Below are 21,459 nucleotides of genomic sequence, written 5' to 3' on the forward strand. Positions count from 1 at the left end.
TAAAATGTTTGAACTTCCATATAAAAACATAGAATCTCGCTTCAGTGGGCCAATATCAATAAACTCATCCTGATCCAGTTTTATGTTCCGTCTAAGAATATCCCACATCCTTAAAATCCATTCCCATACATATTTTCCAAGATCTACTTGAATGAATTAGCAAACTCCTTACACTCTATAGTAGTGTGGTGCACCTGCACATGGACTGCACTTTCTAGCTCCCCTCTAGGAGCCTGCTTAGCCCTCAGTGTGGTTCTAGGTCTAACGGCAACTATTGCTGAGCTCTGAGGGACATCAGTATTGTCTTACCTGGCAACTCCTGCAGGAAAAGTCACTTCTGGTTTATCTGACAGCAAAGAACTATTTTCCCCAGTCAAAGGCAGAAAAGGCAATATTTTAGGGAGTAGGGTGAGAGTCCATCTGCTGAGGATGGAGAGACTGCTGCTTCAGGTGAGAGAAACTCTTGAAAATCGAGGGTTCAAAGTTCTCAGCTTCAGTAGGGTCCTCTCACATGCCTACATCCCAATTAATGTCCTTAATTTATCTGACACCATCTAGGACTGGGACTTGAATTTTCCTAACCCCTAGGTTTTGGTATGGGGAAGTGTGGGATCTGTGTTATGTGACTAAATTGTAAGACAGGAACCTTTGTGATTATGATTCCTGCTTTTACAAAAGACGATCCAGAGAGCCAGCCTATCCCTTTACTATGTAACCAAATATGTAAAGTCTCCATCTGTGAACTAGAAAATAGGCATCAATTAGGTAGGTGTGGATCTGGACATTTTGATTGTAGTCTGTACGGCTGCCAGAGCTGAGAGAGATTCTGTTGTTACAGTTTAGGCAGAAAAGTGTATTCTCTTTCCTGCACATCATAAAGGCCACAGCCACCACAGACCTGTACATAAGCCAGACCGTGAAGAGAGCAGTGTAGCACATTTATTTTACTCAGTTGCGTGTGACTCGGGGAGCTTCAGAAATGAAGACCATAATCCCAGGGAACAGCGTTTGTTCCTATTCAGGTTTGCTGAAGAATCAATGCCTGTAAGGATGAGTGATTGGACATGAAAAGAATGACTTAGTAATAGCAGATAGAGAGTAGAAACCCACAAGGCCTATTTTTAGATTCTCTATGTAGCATTCTTTCCTGACAGGTATGAGCCAAGATCCCTTCTAAACTGACTGAATTCTACAATCTATATCAAACAAGAGAGGTCAGGAAAGGATAGCCAGCTCTTACATAAAACTCTAAGTTTAAGTTTAATTCTAGACTTTATGACTGATTGTATAAAGTAGGTTCTACTTTCTATGATCCACTGTGTGGCAGAGATGGCAATAGTAGGAAGGCAATCAAGTGGTCAAGAAAGACATTCCTCCTGAGTATCACATTCCTCAAAGTACTTATCATAACAAAGTGGCATACCTTGGGATAGAGTTTTTTTGTGCACCAATCTTAACTACCCACCCAACTGTGGTAGTTTATTACAGCAACTTAAACTGACTTAGAGCAGGGAGTGCTTTATTTTTTCCTTCTGCCTTCTGCAGTGCCAAGGATCAAAGTCAGGGCTGTGTGGGTGCTAGGCAGGTGTTCTACCAGTGTAACATTATAGACCTTGATGTGTTTAGAGTCATATTCCTGCCGTGTTGCTCAGAGTACATCTGAACAACTCTGTGGGATAAAGTGACCTCAAAGGCCTGGTATTCCTGCCTCAGCGTCCCAGCTGCTGGAATTACAGGTGTGTGCCATAATGCCCAGTTCTGAGATAACGGATACATTAATGCTATTGAAATTGCCTTAGCAATACACTCCACTGTTCCTTAGGACCTGAAGATGTCTTCTGTCTGTTCCAGAGTGATATAACCAGAATGCTGAAATGTAAAGAAAAGCAAAGAAAACTGGAGTTGTTGACCAAGAATTTTGTTATCAGATGAGAACGGTTCAATAATGGGCATTTCTAATGCTTTCCTTTCTTTTTGCTTATCTCAGATTTATTTTGTATAAGTTATTAATTATTGTAATAGTTTTTATTGCACTTTGGACTTCCTAAGAATTTTATGTGGAAATATTACTATAAATGCTTTAAAATATTTTCAGAAAATAATAGGAAAATTTTAATTTCAGATTTTCAACAAAAATGCCAATCATATTAGAAATGGTCTGTTTCTTTAGTAACTGTATGTTTTTTCCTATTTATCTTTTTAGGACCAGGGTTCTAATAAAGCAAGAAAGAAGAAAGCAGAAGGTAAGGTCATTGTCATTTGAGCGATGAGAGCTCTGTTATAGCAAATGTAACATTAAACTCTTGAATCCTCCTTGTCATTAATCAGCTTACCCCATGGCCAGGCATAGTGACACACTGCTGTAATTGTAGCTAAGCACAAGGAGACGGCTGCATGTCCAAGCCCAGCCTGAGCTACAGAGTGATTCCAGGTTATCCATGCCTATGTGGGAAGACCTAGGAGACACACTCTCAAAGCAAACTTTACAATCTTTCCATCTCCTCTTCTGCTGTGATCCCTGGGACTTGGATACAGATGTATCAATAGAGGCTGGATACCACGTGGGCACTTTCTCTCTGCATTTTGATTGATTGTGGTTTTCTGTAATGATCTCTGTCAGTTACAAGAAGATATATATTTTTTTTGGTGAAGGGCCTTTATATTTTGAGATGTATTGCCTTAATATCCTGAAAACTTAAGGAACTACTTGCTTATGTGACCTCTTCCAGTGTTTTTTGTCATTTTGAACTTTTTCTGTTTGAACAATTCATTTGTACATAACCTTATGCCACTGTGTTATGAAATACTTAGTGGAAGATGTTTTGAAGATAGTCTGCTACCATGTCAAGGGCATAATAGCAGATAAAAATTAAAACTAATGAATGTCTTAAAACATAGTTAAAACACTTCAAGACATAGGCATAGGTAAGGACGTTTTGACAAGGACTCCAACAGCACAGTAAATCTCAAGGAATGACAAATAAGATTACATGAAGTAAATGACTTCTGCACAGGAAGGGAAACAATATCCAAGTGGAGAGACAGCCTACAGAATGGGAGAGAACCTCGTCAACTGTACATCTAGTGGAAGGTAAATATCTGTAATATGTGAAGATCTCAAAAAAGTAAACACCAGAAAACATGTCACACAGTCAGTGAATGGAATAATGAATTGGATAAACAGTTTTCAAAAGAAGAAATATATGTTCAATAGACTCTTGAAAACAGTGTTCAGCAATCTTAACTATCAGGGAAAGACAGATCCAAAGCACTTTAAGATTCCATCTCAGCTGGTTTGGAGACACATCTCTGCAATGTCAGTATTCAGAAGGTTTGCTCAGGATTGCTATGAATTCAAAGCCCAGGCTGGGATGACTAATGAGTTGTGGCTAGTCTAAGATACAGATTGAGACCCTGTCTCAAAAGCACTGAAAATCTATTCATCTCATCCAGTGAGAAGGACTTGCATCAAGAAAACTAATAACAAATGCTTGCCAGGATACAGGAAAAAAGTATCCCTTATGCCAGTAGATGGGAGTTTAGGCACTATGGAACTCAGTGTGAAGGTTACTCAAAAAACTAGAACTACCACAAGGCCCTGTGATATCATATTTGGATATATATTTAAAGGCTTCTTAATGCAGTGCTTCTCAAGTTTCCTAATGCTGCAACCCTTTGATACTGTCACTCATGTTGGGGTGACCCATAACTATAAAATTATTTTTGTTGCTACTTCTTAACTGTAATTTTGCTACTGTTAGGAATCATAATATAAATATCTGTGTTTTCCCATGGCCTTAGGTGACCCCTGTGAACCCAACGGAGTTGCAACCCACAGGTTGAAAACCACTGAATTACTATATCATGGAGACACTAACACGGCCATGTTTATAGCTATACTGTTCATGATAGCTCAGAATGGGACTAGCCTGTATGTACACAATCATCTGAAGAATGGATAAAGAAAATATACACATGGGATTCTATTTAGCTATAAAGAAAAATGAAATCATGGCATTTACAGGGAAGAAGGTGGAGCTGAAAATAATTAAGTAAAAGTAAGCTAGGCTTGGAAAGACAAATACTGCATGTTTTCTTTCCTGTATTGAACCTGTAAGAGTGGGGATGGTGTCTGAAGAGAAGGGGGGGAAGGGAACAGGTAAGAAACCTAGAATCTTTATGTAAATGCTCACTATGTTGATAAAGAAGGCTGGAGACATGGCTCAGTGTTTCAGAGCATGAACTCCCTTATAGAGGATCTGAGTTTGGCTCGGGCACCCATATCATATGCCCCACAACAGCCTGCAACTCCAGCTCCAGCAGATCCACAACAATCTTATGAACCCCACGGGTATACTCACTCACATACATGCTCCCTCATAATTAAAAATAAATACTTTTTAAAAATTAAAATGTCTTTGAACTAAGTAAGTGGAGAATGTAACTAAAGAATGAAGAATAGTTATAGTTCAGAAATTCAGGAAGAAAAAAAAATATATATATATAACTATATATCCAGTTTATATTTATATACATATGTGTGGTTTATGGACAACCTTAAGCAGCTGTGATATAGTGAGTTAAATTGGCATTGGTTGGCAATTTGTTCTCACATAGCTTTTGCTTTCCTCTTGGTTGTACAATTTTATTATTACTATTGATGTGTGTGTATATGTGCACACACACACGTGTGTGTGTGTGTGTGCGCGCGCACGCGTGTGTGCAAGTGGGGATGGAATACACATGTATCATAGCGTGTCTGTAGAGGTCAAAACACAACTTTCAAAAGAAGGCTTGGCTATCTCCTACTAAGGGTTCAGGGCATCAGGCTTCTATCTCTGTGCTGTCTCACTGTCCCCTCTTAGCCTTTCAGCAGGCACTTTGCTGTATCTTGTGAGTTTTCTTAAGTATAGGGTAATATGTTATTTGTTACAGAAAAAGAGTTTTACCTACCAGATTCAAAGTCTTTAGGTAAACTACAAGCTATCATTATTGATTTCCGTTCCCAGGCTGTGTCACAAGTGTGACACATGAAGTCAGTGGCATAGTGACTTCACTGTTTTTGTTCTTTATGATTCTGCCTTGAGCTGTAAGTTTGTGAAATTAATATTTTTAATTCTTAATTATTTTAGGAATACTTTGAAAAGAGTAAGTTAAAATCAAAAATGAAATCACTAGGAGTTTTTCCACCTGTCAAGAACCCCACTGCCAGTTTAGACCTTCTTAATCTGTACATGGTCAATCAGATATCGTCCAAGAAGAAAACACCTGGTAAGTCTTTCGAAGGCCGTTATTTTTGTCTTCATGTGGTAATTCATAATAATGTCTGTTGTCTAATTGATTAGAAATTCCAGCACTCAAAGCATATGGAAATTTTATCTTAAAACTTTATTGCCTTTATAAATTATAAGCTTAACCAATATTTAAATTAAGATCTTTTATTGTTTTATCTATTTATTTTAATTTTAGGCTGTGTGTATTATACAAGATTAACTTGTCTGATATTATTAATTTGTCATGGAGTTTTATAATATTATTATTTCTAGGCAAATAGTTTCAAGTTTAACTTGAGAGAAAAAATAATGAATGTGTTATTATTATCTCATATTACTTAGGAAATTTGTACAGAAAGAATAACAGAGTTTTTTATTTTTATTGCTTTATAAATAATACCATTCAAAATTTCCACTTCCTCCCCTCCTCCCATTTCCCTCCCGCTCCCCCACTCACCCTCCCCTCTAAGAGAGGGCAGGGTACCCTGCCCTGTGGGAAGTCCAAGGCTCTCTCTGCTCCCTCCAGACCTAGGAAGGTGTGCATCCAAACAGATTAGGATGCCAAAAAGTCAGTACATGCAATAGAGACAAATTCCAGTGCCATTATCATTGGTTTCTCAGTCAGCCCCCATTGTCAGCCACATTCAGAGAGTCCACTTTGATCACATACTTGTTCAGTCCCAGTCCAACTGGTGAGCTCCCATTAGCTCAGGCACACCGGCTCAGTGGGTGGACCAACCCATGAGGTCCTGACTTCCTTGCTCATGTTCTCCCTCCTTCTGCTCTTCATCTGGATCTTGGAAGCTCACTCCAGTGCTTCGATGTGGGTCTCTGTCTCTATCTCCATCCATCACCGGACGAAGGTTGTGTGGTGATATGCAAGATATTCATCAGTGTGACTATGGGACAAGGTCAGTTCAGGCACCCTCTCCTCTACTGCCCAAGGACCTAGTTGGGGACATCCCCTTGGACACATGGGAAGTGCTCTAGAGCCAAGTGTCTTGCCAACCCTAAAATGGCTCCCTAAATTAAGATATCTTCTTCCCTGCTCCCATATCTGCCCTTCCTCCATCTCAACCATCCCATTCCCCCAAGCTCTCCCCAATCCTCCCCTTCTCCCTTGTCTTTCCCCCTCTCCCCTTCTGCTCACCCCACCCCCATCCCCATGCTCCCAACTTTTACGTGGCCATCTTGTCTGCTTCCAATTTCCAGGAGGATCTATATATGTTTTTCTTTGGGTTCACCTTCTTATTTAGCTTCTCTAGGTTCGTAAACTATAGGCTCAATGTCATTTTTTATGGCTAGAATCCACTAATGAGGGAGTACATACCATATTCATCTTTTTGGGTCTGAGTTATCTCACTCAGGATATTATTTTCTATTTCCATCCATTTGCATGCAAAATTCAAGATGTCATTATTTTTTTTTACCACTGAGTAGTACTCTAATGTATATATTGCCACACTTTATCCATTCTTCCATTGAAGGGCATCTAAGTTGTTTCCAGGTTCTAGCTATTACAAATAGTGCTGCTGTGAACATAGTTGAACAAATGCTTTTGTAGTATGATTGGGCATCTCTTGGGTATATTCCCAAGAGTGGTATTGCTGGATCTTGAGGTAGGTTGACTCCCAATTTTCTGAGAAACTGCCACACTGATTTCCAAAGTGGCTGCACAAGTTTGCATTCCCACCAACAATGGATGAGTGTTCCCCTCACTCCACATCCTCTCCAGCATAGGCTATCATTGGTGTTTTTGATTTTAGCCATTCTGACAGGTGTAAGATGGTATCTCAAAGTTGTTTTGATTTGCATTTCCCTGATCACTGAGGAAATTGAACATGACCTTAAGTATCTTTTGGCCATTTGAACTTTTTCTGTTGAGAATTCTCTGTTCAGTTCAGTACCCCATTTTTTAATTGGGCTAATTAAAATTTTAATGTCTAGTTTCTTGAGTTATTTATATATTTTGGAGATCAGATCTTTGTCTGATGGGGGGTTGGTGAAGATCTTCTCCCATTCAGTAGGTTAACTTTTTGTCTTAATAACTGTGTCTTTTGCTTTACAGAAGCTTCTCAGTTTCAGGAGGTCCCATTTATTCATTGTTGCTCTTATTGTCTGTGCTAGTGGGGTTATAGGTAGGAAGTGGTCTTCAGTGCCCATATATTGCAGTCTACTTCCCACTTTCTCTTCTATCAGGTTCAGTGTGGTCGGATTTATATTGAGGTCTTTAATCCATTAGGACTTAAGTTTTGTGCATGGTGATAGATATGGGTCTATATTCATTCTTCTACAGGCTGACATCCAGTTATGCCAGCACCATTTGTTAAAGATGCTTTCCTTCTTCCATTGTATACCTTTAGCTCCTTTGTCAAAAATCAGGTGTTCAGAGGTATGTGGATTAATACCTGGGTCTTTAATTCCATTCCATTGATCAACGTCTCTGTTTTTATGCCAAATACCAAGCAGTTTTCATTACTGTAGCTCTGTAATAGAGCTTGAAGTCAGGGATGGTAATGCCTCTGGAAGTTCCTTTATTGTATAGGATTGTTTTGGCTATCTGGGTTTTTTGTTTTTCCATATAAAGGTGATTATTGTTCTCTCAAGGTCTGTGAAGAAGTTTGATGGGATTTTGATGGGGATTGCATTGAATCTATAGATTGCCTTTGGTCGAATTGCCATTTTCACTATGTTGATCCTCCCAATCCAAGAGCAAGGGAGATCTTTCCATTTTCTGGTATCCTCTTCAATTTCTTTCTTCAAAAACTTAAAGTTCTTGTCAAATAGGTCTTTCACTTCCTTGGTTAGTGTTACCCCAGATACTTTATGCTATTTGTGGCTATCGTGAAAGGTGAAGTTTCTCTGATTTCCCTCTCTGCTTCTTTATCCTTTGTGTATAGAAGGGCTACTGATTTTTTTTGAGTTGACCTTGTATCCTGCCATATCACTGAAGGTATTTATCAGCTGTAGGAGTTCTTTGGTAGAGTTTTTGGGGTCACTTATGTACACTATCATATCATCTGCAAATAACAAAAGTTTGACTTCTTCCTTTCCAGTTCGAATCCCCTTTATCTCCTTATTGTCTTATTGCTATTGCTAGAACTTCAAGCACTATATTGAAGAGATATGGAGAGAGTGGGGCTTTCAGAGAGAGAAAATGAGATTGAATGGATAGGGATATGGGGGTGTAGAGGAAAAACATCTTATTCTGAACATCAGCTATTCTGTATCATTGAATATATACCTGTTCATAATCATCTATGGAACACTAAAATATGCTTTCAAGTGGCATTATATGGACTCAGCAGAATATATTTGAAAATATATATGTATATACAATGCATATATGCATGTAATTATAACTTATGACAAAAGAGCCAAAGTTTGAAGTAGGTTGGGAAGGGATAAATGGGAGAGTTTAAAGGAAGAAAAGGGAGCAGTTGAATGCTGTAATTAAAATGCAATTTGAAAAATAGAATGCATGTGCCTGCTTAAAATAATATGAAACAGAATATATATATATATGCAAGTATATCTTGTTCAGCCCATTCCGATAATAATACAGTATTAAATTTTCATTATCTAATATTGGAAAATTGTTCTTTTATTTATCAACTGCAAATTCGTTCAGTTATTTAAGCTAAATAAAATAACTTTTTTATTTGCATAAAACATCATTCTTCTAAAACTGTAAGCAAAAAGTCAAGTTTCAAAACAATAAGTTTTGAAAGTTTTCCTTTAATGATCATGTTTATCAAATAAAGGCCTACTTTTTATAGAAATGGTGGAAAGAGCATACTAGTCCTTGACTTCTAAATCAACTAATCATTAAAGCGATTCCGAGGAGAAGCACTGGAAATAATATTCAGTGGCTCCTTTTCTGGACATCAGGTAGATCTGCTCTGTTCTGATAGAAATGTTGCCAAGGTGCAGCCCGGGTCAGATGAGTAACTGTAGCATGTGATGTCTTTCCTGTCTTGCAACTAGAATTTCTTATGCACTTCTGGGATTGTAACTCTAAGAATCTTGTACTTCAAAATTAAGTTTATTTTGTCTCCCAGTTTGACTTTTAAACCAATATGGGCCTATAATTTACATTTTAAAAACAAGCATAAAGAGGCAGGTGGATCTCAGTGAGTCTGAGGCCAGCCTGGTCTACAAGAACAGGTTCTAGAAGTACAGCAAAACCTTGTCTCAAAAAACCAAAAAAAAAAAAAAACCATAAAAACAAACATAAAAGAGTTCAAAAGAAAAGGCTGTTGGGGGCCAGAGAAGTGGCTCAGGAGTAGACATACTGGCTGCTCCTGCAGCAGTCTTGTGTCCAGTTCCCAGCACTCAAATGATAGCTCACAACTGTCTAACTCCAGGTACAGGAACTCGCCACCCTCTTCTGGACTCTGTAGGTTCCTGGCATGCACTTGGTACACATACATGTGTGCAGGAAAACTATACACAAAATGAAAATTAATCCTTAAAAAAGACAGTTTGTCTGGGAGAGATAAATGTTGATATGTATATTAGTACCTCCCCATTTAGTTTATCTAGCATATTTTTCTGTCCATGAATAATAAGTAGACTTATTTATGTTTTAGAAGGAATAAATATATTAGCCTGAATTTTTAGAATAAAATAATTGACTTTACTGATATATTTATTTTTATATATATTTTTGAGGAAAATGTAGTTTTCCTGATCTATCACTAGAATATTGGTTTAGCTCCCAATAGTAAAAGAAATATAAAAGCATGTATTTAAGAAATTGTGTGATATGAGGGCCTTTATTAGGAAATGAATATCTAAAGAAATGGTTAAGTCTATGCATTTTCAGTGCTGTGTGAAGAAGCCACGAATAGCGGTAGAGATGCACGACAAAATTCGAGTATGTGAGTTAAAGGTGGGACTCAGAGGAGACCCCTTCATGATGTGTTCAGGTTCTTCTCTGGGATCCTGTGTGTGCAGGATCAGGGCAGAGACTGAACATGCAGAGTCCTAGGTTTCATTCCAACAATGCAGCAGGGACAAAACAGACTTTGTCCTTCAGGTCTAAGAAGGGCGTCTCTCTTCTATTGCCTGCTTTGAAGAAGGGTCACAAAAATGCTTGTAAGTTATGTGACCTACTTTGAGAAGAAGGAAAATGAGAGTGACCTTCCTGCATCTTCAGCTTTCCTAAATGCCAGTAAAATTAACTACATGTGGAAGGTATCACGAATTATATCACTTTCTTTCTCTGTCATTCATTCAACATGTGTTTATTGAGTATAAGTATTCAATATGGGGGATAGAGCAAGATTTCATTAGTCATGACTTGGTGGTGGCTAAAGGCAGAAGTTCCAAAGATGGGGCAGTAGAGCACTGAGTTTCAGAAATACCTCAAATTCCACTAAGAAGGGGTAGTGGTGCACGTCTCAGAAACGCCTCAAACAGGGACTTGAATCCCACTAAGATTCTTTCTTTGTTAAGTGGTAAACCTCATTGTAATATGAATTCTAATTGCTTTTAATAATAAAAACCCGGAGGCAGATAATAGGGTAAATGCTGAAAGATCAGAGAAGTAAAGGGGCTAGCCACTAAGGAGACTTTTTTACCTCTACCTAATCCTCAGACCGAAGGGGCCAAGATTCTGTCTCCAGGAATCCTCAGACTGAATAGCCTTCAGCTCCTATCTCTTTCTGCCCTATATTCCTCTCTCTGCCCAGCCATATCTCTTCCTGTCTCTACCCACCCCCAGTGCTGGGATTAAAGGCATGTATCTTCCAAGTACTGGGATTAAAGGTGTGAGCCACCACTGCCTAGCTCTGTTTTCTCTTTGAGACTGGATCAATCTACTGTAGCACAGAGTGCCCTTGAACTCACAGAGATCTATCTGCCTCTGCCTCCTGAGTGCTGGGATTAAAGGCCTATGCCACCATTGCCTGGCCTCTATGACTAATTAGTGGCTAGCTCCACACCCTGATCCTCAGGCAGCTTTATTGGTTATAGCACAAACAAAATATCACCATACCTCATCAATGAAGATTGTCTTCATCATGAACATTTAAAAGCTGGTCTTAAGAAACCAGTTTTCTCATGCCCAGTTTCCTGAGGAGAAAGACTATGGGTTGTTTCATTCCAACTTTTCAAGTTCTGCAAGAAGTTTCTTTTGCTACTGCTGGACTCCAGCAATTGCTCAGTTGCACTGGGTCAGAAGGACAAAAGTCTATGAATCATTTTTCTTTGCCCAAGAACTGTTTTACAGAAAAAGAGAACATTCTCACTAGAACTTGGTAGGTGGGCTGGGTACTGAGCAAATAAAACAGTGATCTTCATAAAATGATACAAGGCTCGTTCCTCTAAAGCAGTGGTTCTCAACCTTCATAATGCCGCCACCCCCAATGTTGCGATTTAGTACAATTCCTCATGTTGTGGTGACCCCAATAATAAAGTTATTTCATTGCTGAGTTGTAACTGTAATTTTTTACTGTTTTGAATCATAATGTAAATATCTGTGCTTTCCAGTAGTCTAAGAGACATCTGCGAAAGGGCCATTTGACCCCCAAAGGGTTGTGACCCACGGTTAAGAAGCATTGCTCAGAAGTTTACAGCCTATTGACGGTGATAGGGTTAATTAAGTGTAATAAAATGTGCAAAGTGCTGAAACAGAGAACACATAGAGTGCTGTGAGGATATGTTGTACAGTGTCTGAGACAGTCTAGTGACTCAGAAAGAGGACATTGTGCTGCATTAGTAGAGCCCTTTTATAGATGGCTAAAATGCAGGAGAAAAAGTTAAATTTCATTAATAGTGGTTAGCAGTCAGTTTCTGCAATCACATGTAAAGATGTTTTAGAACATTTTCAAATGCACAATCAATTGAAGAATGATATAGCAGAAGATTTTAAAGCTTCTATTTCAGTTATATTTAACATTTTTTATTATAGAAATCATGAAAAGACCAACTCATGTGAATATGAATAGAGACTTGAAAGTTCCACTAAGAAAGCATGCGTTAGAACTTCCAATGTCACCTCATTGTGTACCTTCCAAACTGTGCATCGATGACATGGGGACTAAGTAAGTGCTAGCTAAGACAGTGACTGAGAGACGTTAACACTACCAACCCTGCGTGTCTGCTGGGAAACTGAGAAGGACATTACCTTCTAGCTCCTGTTCTTGTTACTCTAATGATATAAAACCATTAGGACACGCGTTTATGGAGTTTTGTGCATGTGCTTTGACTTTCTATATTAGAAAATGCCAGGGACTGGGAATGTGGCTCAGTGGTTAGGAACACTAGTTGCTCTTCGGAGAACCTGAGTTCAATTCCTATCACCCACATGACAGCCCACAGCTGTCTATAACTCCAGTTCCAGGGGATCCAACACCTTCATACAGACATAACACACAGGCAAAAACTCCAATGATTGAAATAAGGATAAGTATTTTTTAAAAAAGCAAAGAAAATGTCTATCCTAGTTTAATATATTTTTCATTAAAACGTACTTGTACATAATTTACCAGAGTTTTCTATCTTGAGTGTTTGTGTAGACACTGAGAAGCTTAAATATACAGAAGATATAGTTTATGGATGCTTGAATTTTTTTGTTTTGTTTTCTTTAGTGCACCCTATCAAAGATTATGTGGCACAGAAGGAGCTGACCCAGGTCAGGTGAGTTTTAAAGAAAATTGTAAGTTGTTTTAACAATTGTTCCAAGCCCTTAGACGATCTCACTGTTAAAATACTAGGCAAAATTAGTTAGCCTTTAACTATTTTATAGTTTTTGAATAATTCCTTTTGCAGTTTTCACATATAGGAAATTTACTCCTAATGAATACTCTGATTATGAAGCTTCCTTGGAGCAATAGAAATGTGGTTGGCTTTACATGCTTAGTGCTTGGTTCTTCTAGTTATCAAAGAGTTAGTTACAAAGCACAATTTATATAGAAATATTTTAAAGTATTTATTTGTATGTGTGTTCATTGTTGAGTAGGTAGATGCATGTGTATGTGTGCATAGGAGATCAGAGGTCACTCACTCTCCAAGTTGTTTTTTTTGAGACAAGGTCTCTCTGCAACTAGAGCTGGTTGATTCAGTCATACTAATTGGCCAGCAAGTCTAGTGAATTGACCTGCTTCTTCCCTCTCCATCACTGGGATTGCAAATGTGCACTGACATGGGTGTTGGGGAGTCAAACTTGGTCCTTATACTTGCCTAGCAAGCAGTTTACTGATAGAACCATCTCCACCTCTCCCTGAGGGAATCTTTTGTTATGTTCACATATTTACTGATCAGTTCATTTGTTCAAATGTAATGAAAATATTATTTCTATCAATTTATATTTATATGATGTTAAGAACTTGCGTTTAGGGGCTGGAGAGATGGCTCAGTGGTTAAGAGCGCTGCCTGCTCTTCCAAAGGTCTTGAGTTCAATTCCCAGCAACCACATGGTGGCTCACAACCATCTGGAATGAGATCTGGCGCCCTCTTCTGGCCTGCAGACATACGTGCAGACAAAATACTGAGAATACTGTATACATAATAAATTAATAAATCTTTAAAAAAAATAAAAAAAAATAAAAAAAAGAACTTACGTTTATCACAAGGTAATTTTTAAAGGTATAACAATTTTTTTTTGCAAACGAAGCCATAATGAATGAGAAAGTACACAGGTTGATTAAAACTTGCAATTCTATTTAATGCCCAATGCTGTATTAATTATTCTCCTTCATCTTTAGATTGTCAGGTTTAAACTAGATCAGAGAAGCAGTGGAAGCCGATGATAGTAATAAAATATCTTGGGCATCCTGTCGTCTGATTTATAGCTTAGAGAAACTAAGATTTTATGTCATTAGAAGGTAACATTCAGGAAAGGAGCTTTAGAGAGGAAGGCAGATTGGGAAAGCAGAGGGAAGGTGTTCTGAAGTAGACAAGCTCACTGACCCCCAGGACTCCTATGAAGCACCAATGACCTGCCTTTCCGTAGGACTTCCTCTTTTGTAGTCATGCCCCTTTTCTCCTAATTTTAGTTCTATTATTTTGACTTCTAGTTTCTGTATTTTTTGTGATCTTGCCTTTTCTTTTCCTACAGTCATCACAAGACATGAACTCATACAGAATGTTCAAAAAAACAGAAAACTACAGTTGTATTCCACTCTCTCTTTCAATGGAATTACCATCTAACAAACATATTCCAAACCAAAACTCCACCCCAAGGACAGCACCAAATCCTTGGAAATTTGCATCTGAAACAAAGCAAAATGAGCAGGTACATTGGGATTATTACTTCTTTGATGTCATATTTCCATCACAGGTTCTCCTTTGCATAAATTTGACTAAGATGGGTTTCAAATTTATGATGATAAATGAAGGATAATATTTCATCTTATGCCCATTTCCACTCCCCATTTTAATCTTCCATTTGGGTCTCTCCCTGTCTCTCTTTAACTTTGCACTCCATTTTCCTTTCCTTGTGAGATCCTCCTCTCTCCACAGTCCCTTACTTTACACCTAACTCCATGGCTATTTGGATTATAGCATTCTTATCAAAGTCTTAAACTTTGACATCTACATAATAGAAGAATACATAAAATAATTTTTTGTGTGTCTGGGTTATCTTATTCAGAATGTTTTTCTAGCTCCATCTGTTAACTTGTGAATTTTATATTTCATGTTTTTAAATAGTTGAATAGTGTTTCATTGTGTAAATGTACCACATTTTCTTTATCTGTTCATCAGCTAAATGATGTTATTTCTAATTTATGGTTACTATCAATAACACAGCAATGAACATGGATGAGTAAGTGTCCCTGTGGAAGGATGTACAGTCTTAGGGTATATGCCCAAGGGTGGTATAGCTGGATCTTGAGATAGATCTATTCCCAACTTTCTGAGGAACCACCACACTGGTTTCCGTAGTGGCTGTACTAGTTTGTATTCCCACTAGCAATGAATCTGTATTCCCTTTTTCTACACCCTTACCAGCATGAGTTGTCCTTTGTTTTATTAATCTGGCCATTCTGACTAGTATAAGACGTTTTGATTTTTATTTCCCCGATGAATAAGGATGTTGAACATTTCTTTAAATGTTTCTCAGTGATTTGTGTCTCATCTTTTGCAAACTCTGTTTAGTTCTATACTCCTTTTTAATTGGATTATATATTTCTTGATGTTCAGTTTTTTTAGTTCTTTATACATTTTAGATATTAACCATCTATCAGATGAATAATTGTAAAAATCTCTTTCCCTATTCTGTAGCCTGCCATTTTTCCAAGTAATGGTGTCCTTGTCATACAGAATCTTCTCAGTTTCCTGAGGTCCCATTTATTGGTTGTTCTTAGTGCCTGTGTTTTCAGTGTTCTCTTCAGAAATTTCTTCCTTGTCAATGAGTTCAAAACTATTTCACACTTTCTCTACTATCAATTCAGTGTTATCTGTCCTTATGTTGAGGTCCTTGATCCAAATATGGATCCATTTCTATTCTACTAAATGTATTCATCCCGATTAACCAGCATCATTTGTTGAAGATATCTTTTCTCCAGCATGTATTTTTTGATTTCTTTATAAAACAAAACAAAAACAAAAACAGGTGCCTATAGATATGTGGGCTTCTGTCTGGGTCTCCAATTCAATTTCATTGATCAACGTATCTCTTTTTATGCCAATACTATACTGTTGTACAGCTTGAAATGAGGAAGGATGATACCTCCAGCAGTTCTTTATTATTCAGGAGTGTTTCAGTTATTGTGTGTCTCTGTGTTTACAGATGTCTGTGAATGTTTTCATATGAAGCTGAAAGTTGTCTTTTCAAGTTCTGTGAAGAATTGTATTAGAATTTTGATAAGGATTGCATCGAATCTGCAGATTACTTTTGGTCAGATGACCATTTTCACTATATTAATCCTGCTTATTAATGAGCATGGGAGACCTTTCCATTTTTTGATATTCCTTTAATTTCTTTCTTCAGTGTCTTGATGTTTTTATTATACCACTCTTTCACTGGCTTGGCTATAGTTATCCCAAGATATACTTGGGATATACTGAGGATATTGTAAAAGGTATTGCTTCCCTCATTTTTTTCTCAGTTTGTCATTCGTATATAGGTAAGCTACTGGTCTTTGTAAGTTAATTTTGTATCCAGTTACTTTCCTGAAAGTGCTTATCAGCTGTAGGAATTATCTGTTGGAGTTTTTAGCATCTTTTATATATGAAATTATGTCTTACTCTTTTAATTAATGATACTTTGACTTCTTCCTTGTTATTTGTAGCCCCTTGATGATGTGGGAGGTCCTTCTCTCTATGTGTTGCTTGTATTGGTCCATGAATAAAGAAACTGGCTTGGCCTGATAGGGCAGAGTAGAGCTAGGTGGGGAAAACTAAATTTAATGATGGGAGAAAACAGGCGGAGTTAGTGAGAAGCCATGTTGCTCCATCAGAGACAGATACAGAACTTTACTTGGTAAGCCACAGCCTTGTAGTGATACACAGATTAATGGAGATGAGTTAATTTTTTAAGATATGAGTTAGTCAGAAATACACTTTAGCTATTGACCAAACAGTATTAGAAATAATATGATTTCTGTGTGGTTATTTTGGGGCTTAGCAGCCTGGAACAAACAAGTGGCCTCATTCAACACCTTGAAATCCTTGAGTTGTGTTACTGCCCTAGCTAAGACTTCAAGTATTATATTGAATAGGAGTGGGGCAATGGGCATCCTTGTTTTGTTTCTGATTTTAGTGGAAATGCTTTGAATTGCTCTCTATTTAGGTTGTTGATGGCTGTGGGCGTGCTGTAAATTTCCTTTATTGTGTTGTGTATGGTCCTTTGTATTCATAGTATTTCAAGGAATTTATCATGAAAGGTTTTAGATTCTTTCAAAGACATTTTAAGCATCTAATGAGATAATTATGTGGTTTCTTGGTCAGTATATTTATGTGGTAGATTATCGATAAATTTATTGATTTGCATTTGTCAAACCATCCTTGAATTTCTGGGATAAAGCGGAAATGATTACAGCAGATAACCTTTTTAATGCATCCCTAAATTCTACTTGCAAATGTTTCATTGCAAATCTTCACATCTATGTTCACAAGATAGACGGGTCTACAGTTTTTAATTTTTGCTAGGTCTTTGTGGTTTTGTTTTCAGTGTAATAGTGACTTTGTAAAAGGAAGTAGGAAGTGTTCCTTGAGTTTCTACTTTGTGTAACAATTTGAGGAGTATTGGTATTAATTCTTCTTTGAAATTTTGGTAAAATTCTGCACTAAATCCATCTGGCCCCGAGAATTTTCTGGTTGGTAGACTTTCAATTACTGTTTCTTTTGCATTGGGGCTTATCAGTCTGTATAAATCGATGATCTGATCTTGATTTAACTTTGTTAGAGTGAATATATCAAGGAATTTATTGTTTTATTTTTTAAGTTTTCCAGTTTGATGGAGCACAGACTTTAAGAGTATGTCCTTAAAATTCTCTAGATTTATTTGGTGTCTGTAGTGATGTCTCCATTTTTGTCTCCAATTTTATTAATTTAATCTTCTCTCTCTATTTCTCTATTTTTTGATTTATTTGGCTAGGGGTTTACCAATTTTACTGATTTTTCTCAAAGAATCAATTCATCATTTCATTGATTCTTTGTATTGTTTGTTGTTTCTCTTATTGATTTCAGCCCTGAGTTTGATTATTTCTTGTCATTTATTTCTTTTAAGTGTTATTTCTTCTTTTTATTCTAAAGCTTTCAGGTGTGCTGTTAAGTTGATAACATGATTTCACTCTGTTTATTTCTTTTTAATTTAAGAACTTTGTGCTATGAACTTGCCTTCATTGTGTGTCCTGTAAGTTTGGGTATGTTGTGTTTTTATTTTCATTTAATTAATTAATTTCATTTAATTTTGGAAAGCTTTTAATTACTTTCTTAATTTCTGTCTTGATATATTTTTCATTCATTAATGAGTTTTTTAGTTTTCATGAATTTGTATACTTTCTGTTGTTTTTGTTTTTGATATTCAACTTTAATCCATGATGCTCTGTTATGATACAGGTTGTTTTGTTTCAATTTTCTTATATCTGTTGAGACTTATGTCCAAGTATGTGGTCAGTTTTGGAGAAAGTTTCATGAGGTACTGAGAAGAAGGTATATTCTTTGGTTATGATTTAATGATCTCTAGGTCTAATATGATTTAATGACCTTATGTGTTTAGTTTTGTCTGAATGACCTATTTGCAAGAGTGTGGTATTCAAGTTTCCCAGTATCATCAGTATATAAGGGCCAATATGTAATTTAGCCTGTAGTAGTGGTTTGTGTGTGTGTGTGTGTGTGTGTGTGTGTGTATGAACTTGGATGCCCTTGTATTTGGTGTATAGAAGTTACCTTTTTTTTATGATGAGGAAGTTACCTTTTTTTATGATGAGTATATAGTGTTCTTTCCTATCTCTTCTGATTATTTTTGATTTGAAGTTTATTTTTTTATATATTAAAATGGCTATATCTGCTTGTTTCTCTTGGGTCCAATTGCTTGGAATATCTTTCTCAGTCCTCTTACTCTGAAGTGTTGTCTACCCTCGGTGATGTGTTTCTTGGATGTACCTAAAGATGGATTATGTTTTCTAATCCAGTCTTTTAGGCTGTGTTTTGATATTAGAGAAGGAAATCTTTAATATTCAGAATTATCAATGACCTGTGCATATCGATTATGATTTTTTTTTTGGTTTAGTGTGAATTTCTCTGTTTTGATTTAGTGGTCTGGGAGTTTTTAGTCTTTGTGTTTTCTTGAGTGTAGTTAACTTCTTCAAATTGAAGTTTTTCTTTATTGCCTTCTGTAGAGATGTATTGGTACATAGTAGATACTACTTAACTTTGTTTTCATTATGTTTTTAATTCTGGAATAAAATAATTAAGAATGTTTTTCTTCTTGATCGATAGTTTTGCTGCGAATACTGTTCTGGACTGATCTGTGTGGTTCTTAGAGTTGTCCAGGCCCTTCTGCTTTAGAGTCTCTATTGAGAAGTCAGATGTTATTCTAATGGATATGACATTATATGTTACATTGTTTTTTCATAGCTTTTGATATTCTTTCTTTGCTCCATACATTTAGTGTTATGATTATTATGTGTTATGAAGAGGTTTTTTTTTGTGGTCTTACTTTGTGTTCTGTTTGTTTCCTGTACCTTGATAGGCATCTCCTTCTTTAGGTTAGAAAAAATTTCTTCTATGATTTTGTTGAAAATATTTTTTGTGCCTTTGACCTGGAGATCTTTTTCTTCTATTTTTTTTTATTCATATGTTGGTCTTTTTAGTCTTCCATTTTTCATGGGTGTTTTGTACCTGGATTTTTTTAGGTTTCAAAGTTTTTTTTAACTGAGACCCATTTCTTCTCCCTTGTCTTCATTGCCGCTCTCCCACGTCTTGTGCTCTGCTGACGATGCTCACCTGGGATGTTCTTCTTTAGATTCCTAAATTTTCATTTTCAGTTTTATACAAGTTTGGATTTTATTTAGTGATTCTGTTTCTACTTTCATGTCTTGTTTCCAATATTTCATTCATTGTTTGTGTATGATTTTATGGTCTTAAGTCATTTATTTATTCATCCTTGAACATATTCATACTTGCCATTTTGAAGTTCTTTTCTTGGGATTCAGCTTTATTACAATTCTCAGGACATACTATAGAAAGCTTACTGGGTTCTGGAGGTGACATGTTGTCTTGACTTGTTAGTGGTTTTTTTTTGCTTGTTTGTTTGTTTTTGTTTTGCTTTGTTTGTTTGTTTTTGTACAGGTGTCCAGGCAGCTAGAGCTGGGAGAATAGAGGTTTTCCTAGGTGTCGTTACCTGGTCTTGTTGTGGGGGGAATGTGTGGTTGTTCTGTTCCATGGTTTCTGTTACCTTTTCTGGATCTTAGGAATATGTGTTGACTATGGTTGTCTGGAGTGAGTGCTCCTGCAGGTCAGCGAGTGGCAGAGAGGAGTAGGAATGGGCAAGGAGAAAAGACTGAGTGCGGATATGGGAAGAACCGGAGAATCCTGTCAAAGATGGGGGTCACAGAGAAGTGACGGTGTGATGGTTTGACCAAGGGAATCTTGAGAGTAGGTTGCAGTGAAGTCATGTAGAGAAACTAGGATGAAAGAGCTAGAGTGACTCTGTCTGAACCAGGAGTCGGCGTCTCCAGTGAATGACGCTGAGGTGGGAGGAGAGGCACCTGAAAACAACTGCTACAAGGCTAGGAATGGGATTGCTGAGATTGGAATGGGAGACCAGATGGATAGTCGAAGTCAAAATTAACTACCTGAGTCCCAGCCAGGTTGGCCACCAGAGGTCCCAGGTAGAGAGTGTTTCTTGGTATTGTCAACTGATCACAGAGGGATGAGAAGGAGGGCTGAGAGAATCCACCTAGAGAATCTACCTATATCTTAGAGACAAAATTTTGTTTATACATCTTAAACTCCATATTCTATTAATTACTTTGTAGAATAGAAAATAAAACATATGATATATACTTAAACATTCATCTTCTTGCCTATCCATGTTATAATTACACATTAGTTAGCAATTATCTGTAAACAGGTAAATACAATTTAAATTGTAAACATGTACATATTGTTTTGTTATTTTCTTCCTTTTTTCAGTTCAGTAATGGAAATTTTTCTGATTCCTTATTTTACAAATTAAATAAACATCAAGATATTTTCAGTTCATCTCAGGAAACAGCAGAGTTTGGAGAATCATCTGAGAGAATAAACGGGTGAGTAGATTGTGGAAGGAAAGGATTCTGAGTGCTGAACTCTGCATCAGTACTTTGCTCTTAGAAGGACAGAAATATTTTTAGTTGAAGATATAAGTACTATTCTAGAAAAAGACGATTATAATGAAACACATCCTTTTGTTAGCTTAAGTTTGTCCTTTTAAACACTAACATACCATGTGTACTAGCAAATTTCAGGGTGCTAGTTCTGTACGTGAATATTGTGTGGCCATATCAATTCCAGGCTCTCCACTCCCACTCCCTGCAGTCCACATCTTTCCCAGCTTTTAGGAATCATTCTTCTAGTCTATAGTATTATAGCATCGACATATGAGAAAGAATATTTCTATATCTATATATGTGAAGAATATTTGTCCTTGTCCTTCTGGGTTTGTCACATAGCAAAATCTTCTCTAGTTTTATCCATTTTGATATAATCAACAGAATTTCATCCTTTTTAATGCTAAATACTACTCTAG

General features: G+C 36.9%; 1 protein-coding gene across 2 annotated transcripts in view; it reads left to right on the forward strand.

Annotated features, from left to right (window-relative positions):
• The window catches only part of Redic1 (regulator of DNA class I crossover intermediates 1), a 54,792-nt gene that overhangs the window by 13,723 nt on the left and 19,610 nt on the right, over positions 1 to 21,459 (forward strand). For both annotated transcript variants that reach the window (XM_048444806.3, XM_085678797.2), the window contains exons 2-7: positions 2,204 to 2,243; positions 5,133 to 5,271; positions 12,190 to 12,322; positions 12,869 to 12,917; positions 14,338 to 14,514; positions 20,865 to 20,980. In XM_048444806.3, coding sequence (XP_048300763.3) covers positions 2,204 to 2,243; positions 5,133 to 5,271; positions 12,190 to 12,322; positions 12,869 to 12,917; positions 14,338 to 14,514; positions 20,865 to 20,980 — 654 coding nt within the window. The remainder of the gene's footprint in view (positions 1 to 2,203; positions 2,244 to 5,132; positions 5,272 to 12,189; positions 12,323 to 12,868; positions 12,918 to 14,337; positions 14,515 to 20,864; positions 20,981 to 21,459) is intronic.

The sequence above is a fragment of the Myodes glareolus genome, chromosome 19, assembly GCF_982192425.1.
Source record: "Myodes glareolus chromosome 19, mMyoGla1.1, whole genome shotgun sequence".
NCBI classification, from domain to species: domain Eukaryota; kingdom Metazoa; phylum Chordata; class Mammalia; order Rodentia; family Cricetidae; genus Myodes; species Myodes glareolus.